Source organism: Macrobrachium nipponense, chromosome 15 (assembly GCF_015104395.2).
Source record: "Macrobrachium nipponense isolate FS-2020 chromosome 15, ASM1510439v2, whole genome shotgun sequence".
In the NCBI taxonomy this organism is placed as follows: Eukaryota; Metazoa; Arthropoda; class Malacostraca; order Decapoda; family Palaemonidae; genus Macrobrachium; species Macrobrachium nipponense.
This window is the reverse complement of record NC_087208.1, coordinates 58,911,044-58,926,683: the sequence shown is the minus strand read 5'-3', so window position 1 is coordinate 58,926,683 and position 15,640 is coordinate 58,911,044. Positions and strand designations below refer to the sequence as shown.

Genomic DNA, 15,640 nt, shown 5'->3' with positions numbered 1-15,640 from the left:
AACCATTTCACCATCTACACGAGGGTACCAGATCTAAACCCAGCCTCCTGTGAAAAGAAATAAGACAAAAATATTTACAGTAGTAAAAGTAAAAGTGAAATGATATTAACCCTTAAAACGCCGACTGGACGTATTTTTACGTCGACATTTTTTGTTTTTTTCTCTCGGGTGCCGACTGGACGTATTTTACGTCGACATACAAAAGTTTTTTTAAAAAATTCGGCGGAAAAATACTTTAGGCCTACCAGCCGAAAACTCTTGAATCACGCGCCTTGGGGGATGCTGGGAGTTCACGGATCAAGGTGTTGTTTTGTTTACAATCGTTACGCAGGCGCGCAAGCGCGAATTTTCTTTCTTGCCGCACTAAAAAGTATCTGTGACACATCTCGGAAATTATTTCGTCACTTTGACATAATTTTTTTACCATTTTAAATTAGCCGTTACATAGAGTATTATATATGAAAATGTGCGCATTTTTATGTAGAATACAACAAAAAATACTCATGATTGTAGCTTTTATCAGTTTTAAGATATTTTCATATAAATAACGATAAGTGCCAAAATTTCAACCTTCGTCAACTTTGACTCTACCGAAATGGTCGAAAAACGCAATTGTAAGCTAAACCTCTTATATTTAAGTAATATTCAATCATTTAACTTAATTTTGCAACTAATTGGAAGTCTCTAGCACAATATTTTCGATTTATGGTGAATTTATGAAAAAAGAACTTTTTCCTTACGTCCGCGCGGTAACTCTCCGAAAATAATCATACATGCGATTGTGGTAATGTTTGCACCATTTTAAATTAGCCGTTACCATAAATTTTTATATATGAAAATGTGCGCAATTTCATGCACAATACAACTAAAACAACCCATGGTTGTAGCTTTTATCAATTTTGAAATATTTTCATATAAAAAATGATAAGTGACAAATTTTCAACCTTCGGTCAATTTTGACTCTACCGAAATGGTCGAAAAACGCAATTGTAAGCTAAAACGCTTATATTCTTGTAATATTCAAGCATTTACCTTCATTTTGCAACAAATTGGAAGTCTCTAGCACAATATTTCGATTTATGGTGAATTTATGAAAAAAATAACATTTTCTTTACGTCCGCAGCGGCGGTAACTCTTCCGAAAAAATCATACGTGCGATTGTGGTAATGTTTGCACCATTTTAAATTAGCCGTTACATGACTTTTATATATGAAAATGTGCGCAATTTCATGTATAATACAACAATAAATAGTTGAAGGTTGTAGCTATTCTCATTTTCGAAATATTTGCATATAAATCACGATAAATAGAAAAAAAAAACCACGTTCGGTCAAATTTGACTCTACCGAAATGGTCCGAAAAACGCAATTGTAAGATAAAACTCTTACAGTCTAGTAATATTCAGTCATTTATCTTCATCGTGAAACAAATTCGAAGTCTCTAGCACAATATTTAAATTTATGGTGAATTTTTAAAAAAAACTTTCTTCCCTCCGCGCGCGGATTCTCCGCCACAAATCTCCGAAATGCGTAAGTCCCATTCTCGGAATATTTGCTCCGTTTCATAGGAGGCATTTCATAGAGTTTTATATATGAAAATGTGCGCAATTTCATGTAGAATAAAACGAAAAATATTTGAAAGTTGTAGCTTTTCTTATTTCCGAAATAATATCATATAAAAAAATATATATATAAAAAATTCGACATTTGGTCAACTTTAGCTCGTCAGATATGGTCGAAAACTGCATTTGTAAGCTAATATTCTTACAGTATGGTAATATTCAATCATTTGTTCTTCATTTCTGAAACATATTGGAAGTCTCTAGGACAATATTTAGATTATGGTGAATTTTTGAAAAAAATATGTGTTTACGTAAGCGCGTTACGAATTCATGCATTATTTGTGATAATATTTTCTCTGTGTTGCTTTTATCGTTTTACAATTTGTTATATACCAAAATGATTGAAATTTAGTGTACATTACAACGAAAAAAAAAAGTAACTTGTTACCTTCAACTGTTTTGCGCACAGCGCGATTGAATACAATTAATATGGATGAAAATTTTCGTTTTTTTTGCGCTATCATATATCGCATTATTTATATATATAATGATAATTTTTTTCATTTCTGATGGTTGCATACTAAACTTCAAGCAATGAAAAAAAAAAGGAGCCAAAAATGAACTCTTAATCTTAAAAACTAAGCGCGCTGTGATTTTTTGAAAAAAATATTTTTTCCGCTTACGCGCTCACTCTCAAACCCTCCGGCACACGGGAGTCATTTTTTTATTTACCGCTCCGGCGTTTAAGGGTTAAGTGCAATAAAAATGAAATTATGGTTAAGGCTCCAAACATCTCATGAAAACTCAATTTGACTTTCCCTTGTAGTCTCCAAAGTTTCAATGAAATGATAAACCAGGAAATGAATCCCACATGTAGGTCCAAGTTTGATCATTAAGAGTAGGTCACAAATGGGTTATAGAGAAACAGGAGATTGATGAAAGTACGTATAGAGATATCTCTTCAACTTACCTATTTCCCCAATCAATTTTCCTCGTAATTTTCAATTTAATCTGCCCTATTTGATCTGATGTTAATGTCCCTGTGATCAGCATTTTACGCCAGTCAGCGATGTCCATCATAGTCTTGCGGACTGCGTCCCACAGCTCTTGGTCGCCATGAGGGGTTCCAAGAACCTTAAATAAGAAATAAATATTAACTTGAGATATTAAAAGAACATTTAAATTAATCTGTGTATTCTTAGAACCTTGAAAAAAGCTAAAACAATTCCTACAGTATTTCATTCTTTGAACACTGGCAATAATTATTAGAATGCCCTTCTCAACAAATATCTCCAAGTTTCTTCAATCTGCCAATAGTCTCTAACGTCTCAATGTTACAGTAAATGGATAGTTCAGTTTAAGCTGTATATTTATAAGAAGGCAAAAAACATACACTCATTGTTCATATATTATAGGCATTACAATATAAACCTTTTGCTAACTCATCATTTAAAATTATTCAGTGAGTAAAAAGCAGCAAATAATATGGAAATTATACAAGAATTCCAGGCTCAGACTTGTAAGAGACCTATCATCAAAGCACAAAAAATTGTCCTTGGACCTAAAAACACTAGTAGTAAGTTACTGTAATTCTTTTCATAAACATGTTTCATAGATGCAAGGGACACTGATAATTAAAAGTTGTTCAAGGTCAACAATTCCAAATGGAACACAAATTATCATCTTTACAAAATACATTCAAATGCTGTATACAGTTGCTGAATGCAGCATTCAGCAATATACAGGGATTCTTACTTATTCAATAAAACCTACAAACTATAAAAGCTGCTAAAAGATTGGTTTACTTCCACAAAAACTTCCGTGAAGCCCATGAACTAAACAACCTATTTAGAGATTGGTTTTGAATTGTTGTCACAAGTTCTAGACCTTACCACATATAAGTCCTTCCATATTTGGCCCCATTCTCTCAACACTGAAGCTGCTTCCTGTACAACTGGATCTTCAACTGGGGTTACAGTTTCGTAAATCCTGCAAAACAATTTAATTATTAAAATAGCAACTTTCCAGCTGGTCAACCAGTTATACTTAACAGTGTAGAGGTAGGATCAAGCTAAAACACAAAATACTTTAGTTATTTTACAAAAAGGACATTCTTCAATGAATCTACTATTCTCAAAAAAAAAAAAAAAAAAAAAAAAAAAAAAAAAAAAAGACAGCAAGAAATTATTTGAGCTACCCTCAAAACTAATACAAAAAACCAAACTATATTATACATATATGAAACACACCATAAAATATAATACCCATAACTACATCACAATTATCTATAAAACCAGTTTCTAAGATTCCTCAAGATCCTATAACATTTACAACCAATTATTATCATCATCTAATCTTCATATTTAGTGTACAGTAAAAACCATAACCAAAATCAATGTCATAAAAGTGTACAGTATTCCCCATGAACCTTAAGAAATTACCATTATCCGAAAAGTCAGAACACAGAACACAACAAAGAACACATAAAATGTTTAGTTTTGATCAAATGGATTTATGTAATCAGTTCAATATTACAGTAGTACAGTGGACTCATGCTTATGTGCTGTTCTGCATTCCCAGCTTCACCTATTGGCGGATTCTCTGTGGAACGCATGTCCACATTATTCATGGAAAATTCCCCTGTTCACTGAATTTTTAATAGAAAAATAGTCGATAATTACTGTATTTTCATATTTGCATGACTTAACTATATTTTTCATGACAGATCTATTAAAACGGTCAAGTATAAGCATTTTTAGTTTTTTTTTTTTGTGTGTGTTTAAAATACCAAAATAGGCAGTTATAAGCCTTTTGCAGTTATAAGCCTTTTTTAGAGAAGTGTCAAGCATTTACAGGGGGTTGTGGTCCCTATCCCCCTTGAATCCCGGGGGGTGACTATAATTCTTAAACTACCAAAGCAACTTCTAAACATCAGAGTCCAAAATAAGAAAAACTTACCCTTCATTGTCGATTTTGAAGGGCTTCAGGTGGATGAACTGGGCGGGAAATATACCCTTGAGATTCCTGTTTTTTGTTGAAAAGCCTCGATACCACCCTGAATGGTAAAAATGTAATGCATTTAAATTAAGCACCTTTTCTGATAGCCTGTAATGTATTACTATCATTTTAAAATGAGTAGACACAGCTGTGCCAATGGTGTAATGAGTAAATCAATGGTACAAATGTGAAGGCATGAGGATTTAATATTAGCTACTCACCACAACATTCCTCCAAGATCTGTACGGTTTCCCCAACATCAAGTCGTAAAGCTTGTTGTACATGTTCAGCTTCAAAATTGTAGATTGCTGGAGGAAGAAAACACAAGTCAGCAACCAAAGCAAAATATTTTCTCACCAATATTACAAATAAACAATGAACTATATCCAAAAATGTAAATAAAAAGTTACTTTTCACCTAGACTCATTAATTTATGATAAACACCACTAATGTACATGAACATAGACAATTTCTAGTTATTACTAGCATTTACACAAATGATTAGCCAAGCCATAAAATTTGGGACCCAACAAGGACTTGAACTGTATTCTATATATTATATATAATACAATATGGAGGGAACAGTTCTGAAGGTAACATCCATTATCCACAATGAATGATGTGCTAGTTTGCTAGCTTTAGTGGTGATTCCAAAAAGTTCATCTTCTTTATCCATCACATCACTAACTAAAAATGAGTCACAACATAATTGTAAAACGGCAGAAACCTCTATAATAACAAGGGGCTTTGGTTCAGATGATCACTGGAACTGCTGAATTAATATTTTTTTACACAGCACAATTTTTTAAAGCAGGCAAGTAATCCTGTGTGGAAGGGCTGAAGTCATACAAGACTGAATAATTTGGCAGGAAAAATAAAACAGTATTTTTTCTTTGCGTATTCAATTCTTTTATAATTTTCTAGACACTTGCTACATTCATATCTGTGGGGCTTTTGTGGTCTTTCACCTTCAAGTATATTTACATGTCTGACTTATCAAAACCTTTTGTGAGGGAACAACTCCGCCCCTTCGAATGTATTAGTAGTGAATACAATATTAAAGAAAGAAAGAAATGGCTCAATGCAGTGTCGAGCAAAGGACAAAACATACCATGTAAATAACCAAGAGTAGGTATCAATGACTCATTTGGATTTTACTTCTCTTATATAGCTTCAATTGGAATAGAAGTTTTCAGGACTTATTACCATTTTAGGGAATTCCAATTTAGGAACTATTATCTTTCAGTATTTTAACCCTCTTACGCCGATTGGACGTATTAAACGTCAAGATAAATTGTCTGTCGGGTGCCAATTGGACGCATCGTACGTCGACATAGAAAAGTTTTTTAAAAATTTGCAGAAAAATACTTATAGGCCTACCAGCCGAAAACTTTTGAATCATGCGCCTTGGGGGATGCTGGGAGCTCACGGATCAAGGCGTAGTTTTGTTTACAATCGTTACGCAGGTGCGCAAGCGCAAATTTCTTTCTTATCACACTAAAAAGTATCAGTGACACATCTCAGAAATTATTTCGTCACTTTGACATAATTTTTGCACCATTTTAAATTAGCCGTTACATGGAGTATTATATATGAAAATGTGCGAAATTTCATGTAGAATACAACATCAAAATACTCATGATTGTAGCTTTTATCAGTTTTTAAATATTTTCATATAAATAACGATAAGTGCCAAATTTCAACCTTCGGTCAACTCTGACTCTACTGAAATGGTCGAAAGATGCAATTGTAAGCTAAAACTCTTATATTCTAGTAATATTCAATCATTTACCTTAATTTTGCAACAAATTGGACGTCTCTAGCACAATATTTCGATTTATGGTGAATTTATGAAAAAACTTTTTCCTTACGTCCGCGCGGTAACTCTTCCGAAAAAAAAATCATACATGCGATTGTGGTAATGTTTGCACCATTTTAAATTAGCCGTTACATAAAGATTTATATATGAAAATGTGCGAAATTTCATGCACAATACAACTAAAAACAACCCATGGTTGTAGCTTTTATCAGTTTTGAAATATTTTCATATAAATAACGATTAGTGCCAAAATTTCAACCTTTGGTCAACTTTTACTCTACCGAATGGTCGAAAAACATAATTGTAAGCTAAAACTCTTATATTCTAGTAATATTCAATCATTTACCTTCAATTTGCAACAAAATGGAAGTCTCTAGCACAATATTTTGATTTATGGTGAATTTATGAAAAAAAAAAAATTTTCCTTACGTCCGCACGGTAACTCTTCCAAAAAATATCTGACATTTTTTTGTGCGATTGTCGTAATTTTGCACCATTTTAAATTAGCCGTTACATAAAGTTTTATATATGAAAATATGCGCAATTTCACGTAGAATACAACAAAAAATTATTGGAGGTTGTAGCTTTTCTCATTTTCAAAGTATTTGCATATAAATCACGATAAATAGAACAAAAACCAGGTTCAGTCAACTTTGACTCTACCGAAATAGTAGTCGAAAAATGCAATTGTAAGCTAAAACTCTTACAGTCTAGTAATATTCAGTCATTTATCTTCATCTTGAAACAAATTCGAAGTCTCTAGCACAATATTTAAATTTATGATGAATTAAAAAAAAAAACTTTTCTTCCCTCCGTGCCTCGGATTCTCCGCCGCAAATCTCCTAAATGTGTATGTCTCATTCTTGTAATATTTGCTCCATTTCATATGAGGCGTTTCATAGAGTTTTTTATATGAAAATGTGGGCAATTTCATGAAGAATACAACAAAAAATAATTGAAGGTTGTAGCTTTTCTCATTTTTGAAATATTTGCATATAAAAAAAATATATATATATAAATTTGACATTCGGTCAAATTTAACTCGTCCGAAATGGTTGAAAACTGCAATTGTAAGCTAAAACTCTTACAGTATAGTAATATTCAATCATTTATCTTCATTTTGAAACAAATTGGAAGTCTCTAGAACAATATTCAGATTTATGGTGAATTTTTGAAAAAAACATTTTTTTACATCCGCACGTTACGAATTCATGCATCATTTTGTGATAATATTTTCTCTGTATTGCTTTGATCGTTTTACAATGTGTTAGATACCAAAATGATTGCAATTTAGTGTACAATACAAAAAAAAATTAACTCGTTAGCTTTAACCGTTTTCCTCACAGCACGATTTGAATACAATTATATGTGAAATTTTGTTTTTGCGCTATCATATATCGCATTATTTATACATGATATTGATATATTTTTTAATTTCTGATGGTTGCATACTAAACTTCAGGCAAAGACAAAAAAAGGAGCCAAAAATGAACTCTTAATCTTGAAAACTAAGTGCGCTGTGATTTTTTGAAAAAAATACTTTTTCCGCTTCCGTGCTCACTCCGAGACCCCCCGCCATACGGGAGACAATTTTTATTATACCCCTTCGGCGTAAGAGGGTTAACAGGCACAAGTACTGCACTTCTTGCCAGCAGGGGCAAAGCACAAGCAGTATAGGGATACATGTAAAGCAAGCCAAAATAGAGCATGAGAATAGGAAGGCAACTGAGGTTAACATACAAACAGTAACCGTTCAAAAATCCAAAAAGATTTCAAAGTATCCAAAGATGCAGTCTCAAAGGCAGACACATTCATTCTTATGATATGTGAGATATGCATGGAAAACGAGTGGTATCCATCAGCAAACAATCAGTACATGAATAATATATATTATCTTTTTTCCAACAAAATTCATATCCCAAAGACTTAGTTCAGAAAATAATTAACAAAATTTTAACTAAATATCTGAAACCAGTACCACCGATTGTTGACGTTCCAAAGAAACTCATGTATGCCTCGATTCCTTATATTTCCAACCTGAAACTGTCAAAGAAACTTACTCAAATCATTGAAGGTGAAATTCCATGCTTAAATTTAAAATTAATATCAAATAACCCGAGTAAAATTGGCTCCCTGTTCTGCTTTAAAGATCGTCTGCAGCCTTTTATGAGGTCTAATGTTGTATAAATTTACGTGCCCAGGATGTCCTGGTATTTACGTTGGATCTACCAAGAGGCTGTTGCAAATGCGATATTGGCAGCCACATGGGGTGTAGTTTTAGAACTGGCCAGAGATTAAGTAGACCAGAGCATTCAAATATCAAAAATCATGCCATCAAATGTAAGATCGAAGTCAAGAAACAGCACTTCTCCATTTTAGGTTACAATAGGGACTCTGAGTATTTAACAACACTCGAGTTATTATTTATCAAAAGACTTGTTCCCTCATTGAATAGCGGTAATTAATCGTCTCCGTTATACCTGGCATAGTCTTCTTTTCTGACCTCAATTTCATTTCTAGTCATTCTCCTCTCCCCTCCTTTCTAAGCGAATGGTTGGGTGGTTTTAAATAGTCGTGTTTTAATGTTCTTATTTCACTTTTAATGTTCTTATTTCACTTTTAATGTTTGTATTTCACTTTTAATGTTCTTATTTCACTTTTAACTTTGAATTATGCTAATTCTTAAATTATAATTTTTAAATTTAAAAGTTTTAACTTATAATTGTTTTTTTATTTGTATTTTGCTTTTATTAATTTAAAACTGTAACTTTTATTTTTAACAGAGCTGAGTGATGCACAAAGTTCCTTGTGCGAAACGTTTCTTAGCGAATAAACCCTTTTAACTCTTCATGTGTCTTCGGCTTTCCTGAAGTTATGAATATATATTATATATATATATATATATCTAATAAAAGGAGCCCATAAAAACACCAAAATATAGAGAAAAAGTACTATATTTCAGAGACTGCTGTCTCCCTCTTCAGGTAGATGAATGAGAAAAGTTTACAGAAAAGGTGGTATTTATACCAAGAGGTCCATCCACAAACAAGCCAATTTAAGTCACCCCGCTGATAATCTTCCTTTAATCTTCTTAAGGGTTGGTTGAATGAAGAGGTTGTCGATCGTGTCCGAAATCCATGCTCCTTTTGAGATGTTCATTACCTGCCTCTCTTTTATAAGCCGATTCCATCATTTGACTCTTGTACCCCGGCAGTTTTGCTGCTATAAATTACACGTGACAAAATTCCAGTTTATTCTATGGTTATGTTCATTTATATGGTTGAAAATAGCAAAGTTCTGTTGTCCATACCTAACTGACCGTTTGTGTTGTATTAATCTCTGGGGAAGGGATTTACCTGTAAATCCGATGTAAGATTGGTCACAGTCCTGGCATGGGATTTCGTATACCCCAGAGTCCTTTGGAGATGCCTTTTGTTGGACGTTAATCAGGGATTGGCTAAGGTGTTTGGGTAAGTAAATACAAAAGGGTTCGATTTTCCGAAGGGATTGGTTATTCTCTTAATCGTGTCCAGGTGGGGAATTATTATTTTATTGTTGGGTGTATCTCTGGTCTTGTCTTTAGGGGGTCGGTAGAAAATTACGTTTGCTTTGTGAATTGCTTTCTCAATTATATGGTCAGGATATTTTAAAGACGAAAGTTGCTTGCGAATTAGTTCAAATTCTTTTCCAGGAATTCTGGGGAACAAATTCGTAAGGCTCTTAAGAACAAGTTACTAGCTACACCTATCTTGATAGTACTGTCGTGATAGCTAAAGTAGTGAATGTATGAAAGTGAGAACGTGGTTTTCTGTATATGGTGAATTTGTATTCTGTCGTATCTCTGATTATTAAAACATCAAGAAAAGGAATTTTGTTGTCTGTTTCCCATTCAACTTTAAATTTGATGCTGGGCACTAATGTGTTTAATTTCGCGAGGAATTCATTAAAATTGCCCCACCTATTATCCCAAAATGTTAGGATATCATCCACGTATCTCATCCACAGCATGTTTTTGGGTTTTATTGCATTTATTACTGTAGTTTCAAAGTATTCCATGTACAGATTGGCTAGAACAGGACTTAAAGGACTACCCATACTACACCCGAATTTTTGCTTGTAGAATGATTCCCCGAATGAAAATACGTTATTAGATGCACATAATTCAACTAGCTTTATTATTTTGTCAAGCGCCAAAGGGAAATGATCTGAATAGGGGGATAATTTTACCCTTAAAAAAACTGAAGAACGTCCTGTACTGGTACTTTAGTGAACAGGGAATCTACGTCAGGCTTAAAAGTTTTATGTTGTGAAGTGGTATATGTGCTTCTCTGAATTTGTGACAAAAATCTTCCGAATGTTTAATGTGGCTGGAGAAAAGGTGCCTAAAAAAGGGGAAAGGAGGCCAGCTAACCATTTAGAAATTTTGTAATTGAAAGCTCCGGCACATGAAACGATGGGTCTGAATGGAAGATTGTCTTTGTGAGTTTGGGAAGGCCATAAAAAATAGGGTAATTTAGGATTAATTACTTTAAATTTCTCTAATAGTTCAATACTCTTTTTGTCTTTGCCAATTAATCTTACTTTCCGAAAAAATTCTGTGGGAACGTTTTGGAGGGGATTTTTCGTCAGTTTTTCGTATGTGTTTGTGTCGCTAAGGAGCTGGTTGATTTTGTCAAGGTAGAAGTCTTTTCATTCGGGGAATCATTCTACAAGCAAAAATTCGGGTGTAGTATGGGTAGTCCTTTAAGTCCTGTTCTAGCCAATCTGTACTGGAATACTTTGAAACTACAGTAATAAATGCAATAAAACCCAAAAACATGCTGTGGATGAGATACGTGGATGATATCCTAACATTTTGGGATAATAGGTGGGGCAATTTTAATGAATTCCTCGCGAAATTAACACATTATGCCCAGCATCAAATTTAAAGTTGAATGGGAAACAGACAACAAATTCCTTTTCTTGATGTTTTAATAATCAGAGATACAACAGAATACAAATTCACCATATACAGAAAACCAACGTTCTCACTTTCATACATTCACTACTTTAGCTATCACGACAGTACTATCAAGATAGGTGTAGCTAGTAACTTGTTCTTAAGAGCCTTACGAATTTGTTCCCCAGAATTCCTGGAAAAAGAATTTGAACTAATTCGCAAGCAACAATTCGTCTTTAAAATATCCTGACCATATAATTGAGAAAGCAATTCACAAGCAAACGTAATTTTCTACCGACCCCCTAAAGACAAGACCAGAGATACACCCAACAATAAAATAATAATTCCCCACCTGGACACGATTAAGAGAATAACCAATCCCTTCGGAAAATCGAACCCTTTTGTATTTACTTACCCAAACACCTTAGCCAAATCCCTGATTAACGTCCAACAAAAGGCATCTCCAAAGGACTCTGGGGTATACGAAATCCCATGCCAGGACTGTGACCAATCTTACATCGGATTTACAGGTAAATCCCTTCCCCAGAGATTAATACAACACAAACGGTCAGTTAGGTATGGACAACAGAACTCTGCTATTTTCAACCATATAAATGAACATAACCATAGAATAAACTGGAATTTGTCACGTGTAATTTATAGCAGCAACTGCCGGTACAAGAGTCAAATGATGGAATCGGCCTTAATAAAGAGAGGCAGGTAATGAACATCTCAAAAGGAGCATGGATTTCGGACACGATCGACAACCTCTTCATTCAACCAACCCTTAAGAAGATTAAAGGAAGATTATCAGCGGGGGTGACTTAAATTGGCTTGTTTGTGGATGGACCTCTTGGTATAAATACCACCTTTTCTGTAAACTTTTCTCATTCATCTACCTGAAGAGGGAGACAGCAGTCTCTGAAATATAGTACTTTTTTCTCTATATTTTGGTGTTTTTATGGGCTCCTTTTATTAGATGGAATTCTGTTGTTACAGAACATTGTTACCAGTCATATATTATATATATATTATATATATATATATATATATAGATACTATATATACTATATATATATATATATATATATATATATATATATATATATATATATATAAATAATTTTATATATGTATGTGCACATATATATATACACATAGTAGGCTAGTTGTTGTGTTATTGTACAGTTGTTGCTGAAATAATCATACTAAGCAAAATTTTTTCTACTAATAATGATTTATTGAAAGAAAACAATGTTGTATTACTCATATCCATGAAGGGTGCATATGACCAGATTAGCTCCTTCGATCTGCCAATGGTTTTTGTTATAGGAGTTTCTATGTACCAACTGTAGTATGAGCAAAGTTAGGTTGAGAAGAATTTTATGTACTTCAGTTCCATGCTATAAGCCTCTGTAGTCTGTTCAGGTTAAAGAGGTGGGGAGGTCCAGCAGGGGTCCCTCCAAGTCAGGTAAGGACCTGGTACCTCAAATGCATTCCTGTAATTAAGGTAGCCATAAGGAATCTTTTTTTATTATTATTATTAGGTATTGCTTATATTTTGTTTTTAGGCACAGGATATAGGTACGGCAGCCGTATCCCGATCGTGGTAGATATTGGTACGGCAGTGAATTGCGCATGCGTCAATTTCAGACTTCCTGCCGTACAAATAATATAGTGCGGTGAGGGTACGGCAGATTCTGTCATTGGTGCCGTATTTGCACTCTTGACTTGCTGTAGATACGGCAGTTAGCTGTATCCGTTTACCAGTTTGCTAATCATACTGTATTATGTAAACCAGAGTTCGGCTTTTAGGTGGGAGAGTCACGCTTTTTGAACATCTGTCCCCCATTTTTTAGTTAGCAAAATGTCCCCCCCCCCCCCCCCCCGCCCCCCCCCCCCCCTTTTTTTTTTTTTTTTGCTTTTGTGAATTTTTCCCGCTTTTTTGTACTACAAAAACAACACTATCCCGATTTTAATGGAATAGTGCTGAAATTTTGTTTAATTTTGCCATTTCACTACCTGGTAAATTCTATCGTCTTCTCAGACAGCTGCAATATACTCAATGAAGTGAATTAAAAGAATATTGTAAAGTGTATAAAGGCCCTTGCAACTGCCGAAGTCGGGCAGAATAATGGGCCGAGAAAGTCACCAAAGGTACGATGGTAGTGTATATATTTATATATAATCCTCTTTGAATCTCCTCTTCCGAATTCTTTTCAGGGCCGATTCGATCGTGCGTGACCTATACCACGAATTACCCAATTTTTGAAAGTTTGTCTTCATAGATGTCAGCCCGTTAAAGCCTGGAAACATCTGTTTTCGGCGAAAACCAATGTATTATTCCGCGGTTCATGCTGTTCCGTCACCATTTTTCTTGCTGTCACTGATATGCCGAAAGACTGTGTATATACTTCAGTATATAGTCTTTGGATATGCGTGAGGCGGTAAACAAGGGTTCGCTCATGCGCAATTCACTGCCGTACCAATATCTACCGAGATCGGGGTACGGCTGCCGTACCAATATCCAGTTCGTTGTTTTTAATACATTTCATAAAAGTGAAAAGGGTATTTCTTTGACAGTTTATCTTGAGGTTTATTCATTTTCGTCCACTATTGTTTCTCCAACCTACTCTACTCTCGAGTTACCCTCTTCAAAACCTATCCTACTGGGGTCCACATGATTGCTGCATAGGCTACTACAGTATTGTGGGTCTACAGAAATAGGTACCTAGCTAGTACCTAGCCTAGTACTACAAAAATGGCTGGGTTGCCCAAATAGGTAGGTATTACTATAGTAGTAAGAATTGCGTTGTATCTATATGAATTAAGTTATACCTAATGAAAATAAAAATTCACGTTTTTAGAAAGAAATTGAAGTTTCACAGTACAATCATCAGCTGATCCCAAGGATGCGATGCAGAAAAAGAAAAAAACATCCTAACCATAAACAAGCCAAGTTGCGTACAATTCTGCCATTCATTTGCATTCACTCAACATGGAATAATGCGCATAACAGCAGACATTCTCAAGAGGATAAAATATAGCGTGAAATTTGCGACCCAACAGACCCACTCGGGATAACAACGCAATGCAAGTCCTCCTCCGCATCGAGGAAAATAAGAAGGGTTGGTCTTACGAGGCCTACGGTAGCCTTGGACCGCTGAGGACACTTACCCACACCAAATTTCTGATTTTTAGTCGGCGTCCACATATTCAAGTTCCCATGTGAACGGCTGAAACACTTCTACTTTTTTCTAGCATAGACGTCTAAAGAGTTCCGTGCGGTTTAGAGCAATTAACTTCATGGTAATCACTAGAGATTGGAGTTGTGCATATTGACTATTTAATTTGAAGCTTAGCCATACGGGGCGATAGATGGCAGCACGCTCATTGACAATCTACTCGGAGGGGCGTTCCCCATCAACACTAATTCGCCCGCCTCGTTCAAAATGTCAGGCCAGGTCACGCCCTGATCGAGTACGGGACGAATTCTCGGCCGTATGTCGTGATAGTGATAAATCATATAAATCATATCATACTTTGCAATGACTGTATACCCATAAACAGTAAAAAGTACAATACACGAGTAAGAAAGTTGGTCGAATCCAATATATATATCAGCGTCAGTGCTCATTGATACACCCGCTTGTGTCAACAACTACCACGACAAGGCCATTTATACGAACATTTATACAACCGCCGTTATAAATGCTGAAAAGTCAGGAAAGAAGCAAACTGGGGTAATGCCAACATATAATTTCATCATTTCTAAAGTCGGCAGGAAGCAAGCATGAATAATTGTAAGCAACTATTAATTTTACTTGTCAAGAAAATGTCGATTTTAACTTCTGAAAATTGCTCGTGAAACTTAATAATAATAATAATATATGCAGAGACTCAAGGCGATACTCAAGTCAAAACTCAACGCCGGAAATACGATAAAAGCCATAAACACATGGGCAGTGCCAGTAATCAGATACAGCGCAGGAATAGTGGAATGGACGAAGGCAGAACTCCGCAGCATAGATCAGAAAACCAGGAAACATATGACAATACACAAAGCACTACACCCAAGAGCAAATACGGACAGACTATACATAACACGAAAGGAAGGAGGGAGAGGACTACTAAGTATAGAGGACTGCGTCAACATAGAAAACAGAGCACTGGGGCAATATCTGAAAACCAGTGAAGACGAGTGGCTAAAGAGTGCATGGGAAGAAAGACTAATAAAAGCAGACGAAGACCCAGAAATATACAGAGACAGGAGAAAGACAGAAAGAACAGAGGATTGGCACAACAAACCAATGCACGGACAATA

The 15,640-nt window shown here is 34.9% G+C and overlaps 2 protein-coding genes across 2 annotated transcripts in view; one reads left to right on the top strand and one right to left on the bottom strand.

Annotated features, from left to right (window-relative positions):
- LOC135226923 (uncharacterized) overlaps nucleotides 1–2,457 on the top strand; it is a 10,286-nt gene extending 7,829 nt beyond the window's left edge. Inside the window, exon 5 of the mRNA XM_064266603.1 lies at nucleotides 2,388–2,457. Coding sequence (XP_064122673.1) covers nucleotides 2,388–2,457 — 70 coding nt within the window. The remainder of the gene's footprint in view (nucleotides 1–2,387) is intronic.
- The window catches only part of LOC135226697 (dedicator of cytokinesis protein 3-like), a 141,271-nt gene extending 126,608 nt beyond the window's left edge, over nucleotides 1–14,663 (bottom strand). Inside the window, 5 exon segments of the mRNA XM_064266407.1 lie at nucleotides 2,532–2,695; nucleotides 3,454–3,550; nucleotides 4,520–4,616; nucleotides 4,780–4,866; nucleotides 14,494–14,663. Coding sequence (XP_064122477.1) covers nucleotides 2,532–2,695; nucleotides 3,454–3,550; nucleotides 4,520–4,616; nucleotides 4,780–4,866; nucleotides 14,494–14,530 — 482 coding nt within the window. The 5' untranslated portion in view covers nucleotides 14,531–14,663.
- Between the last annotated feature and the right edge of the window lie 977 nt (nucleotides 14,664–15,640).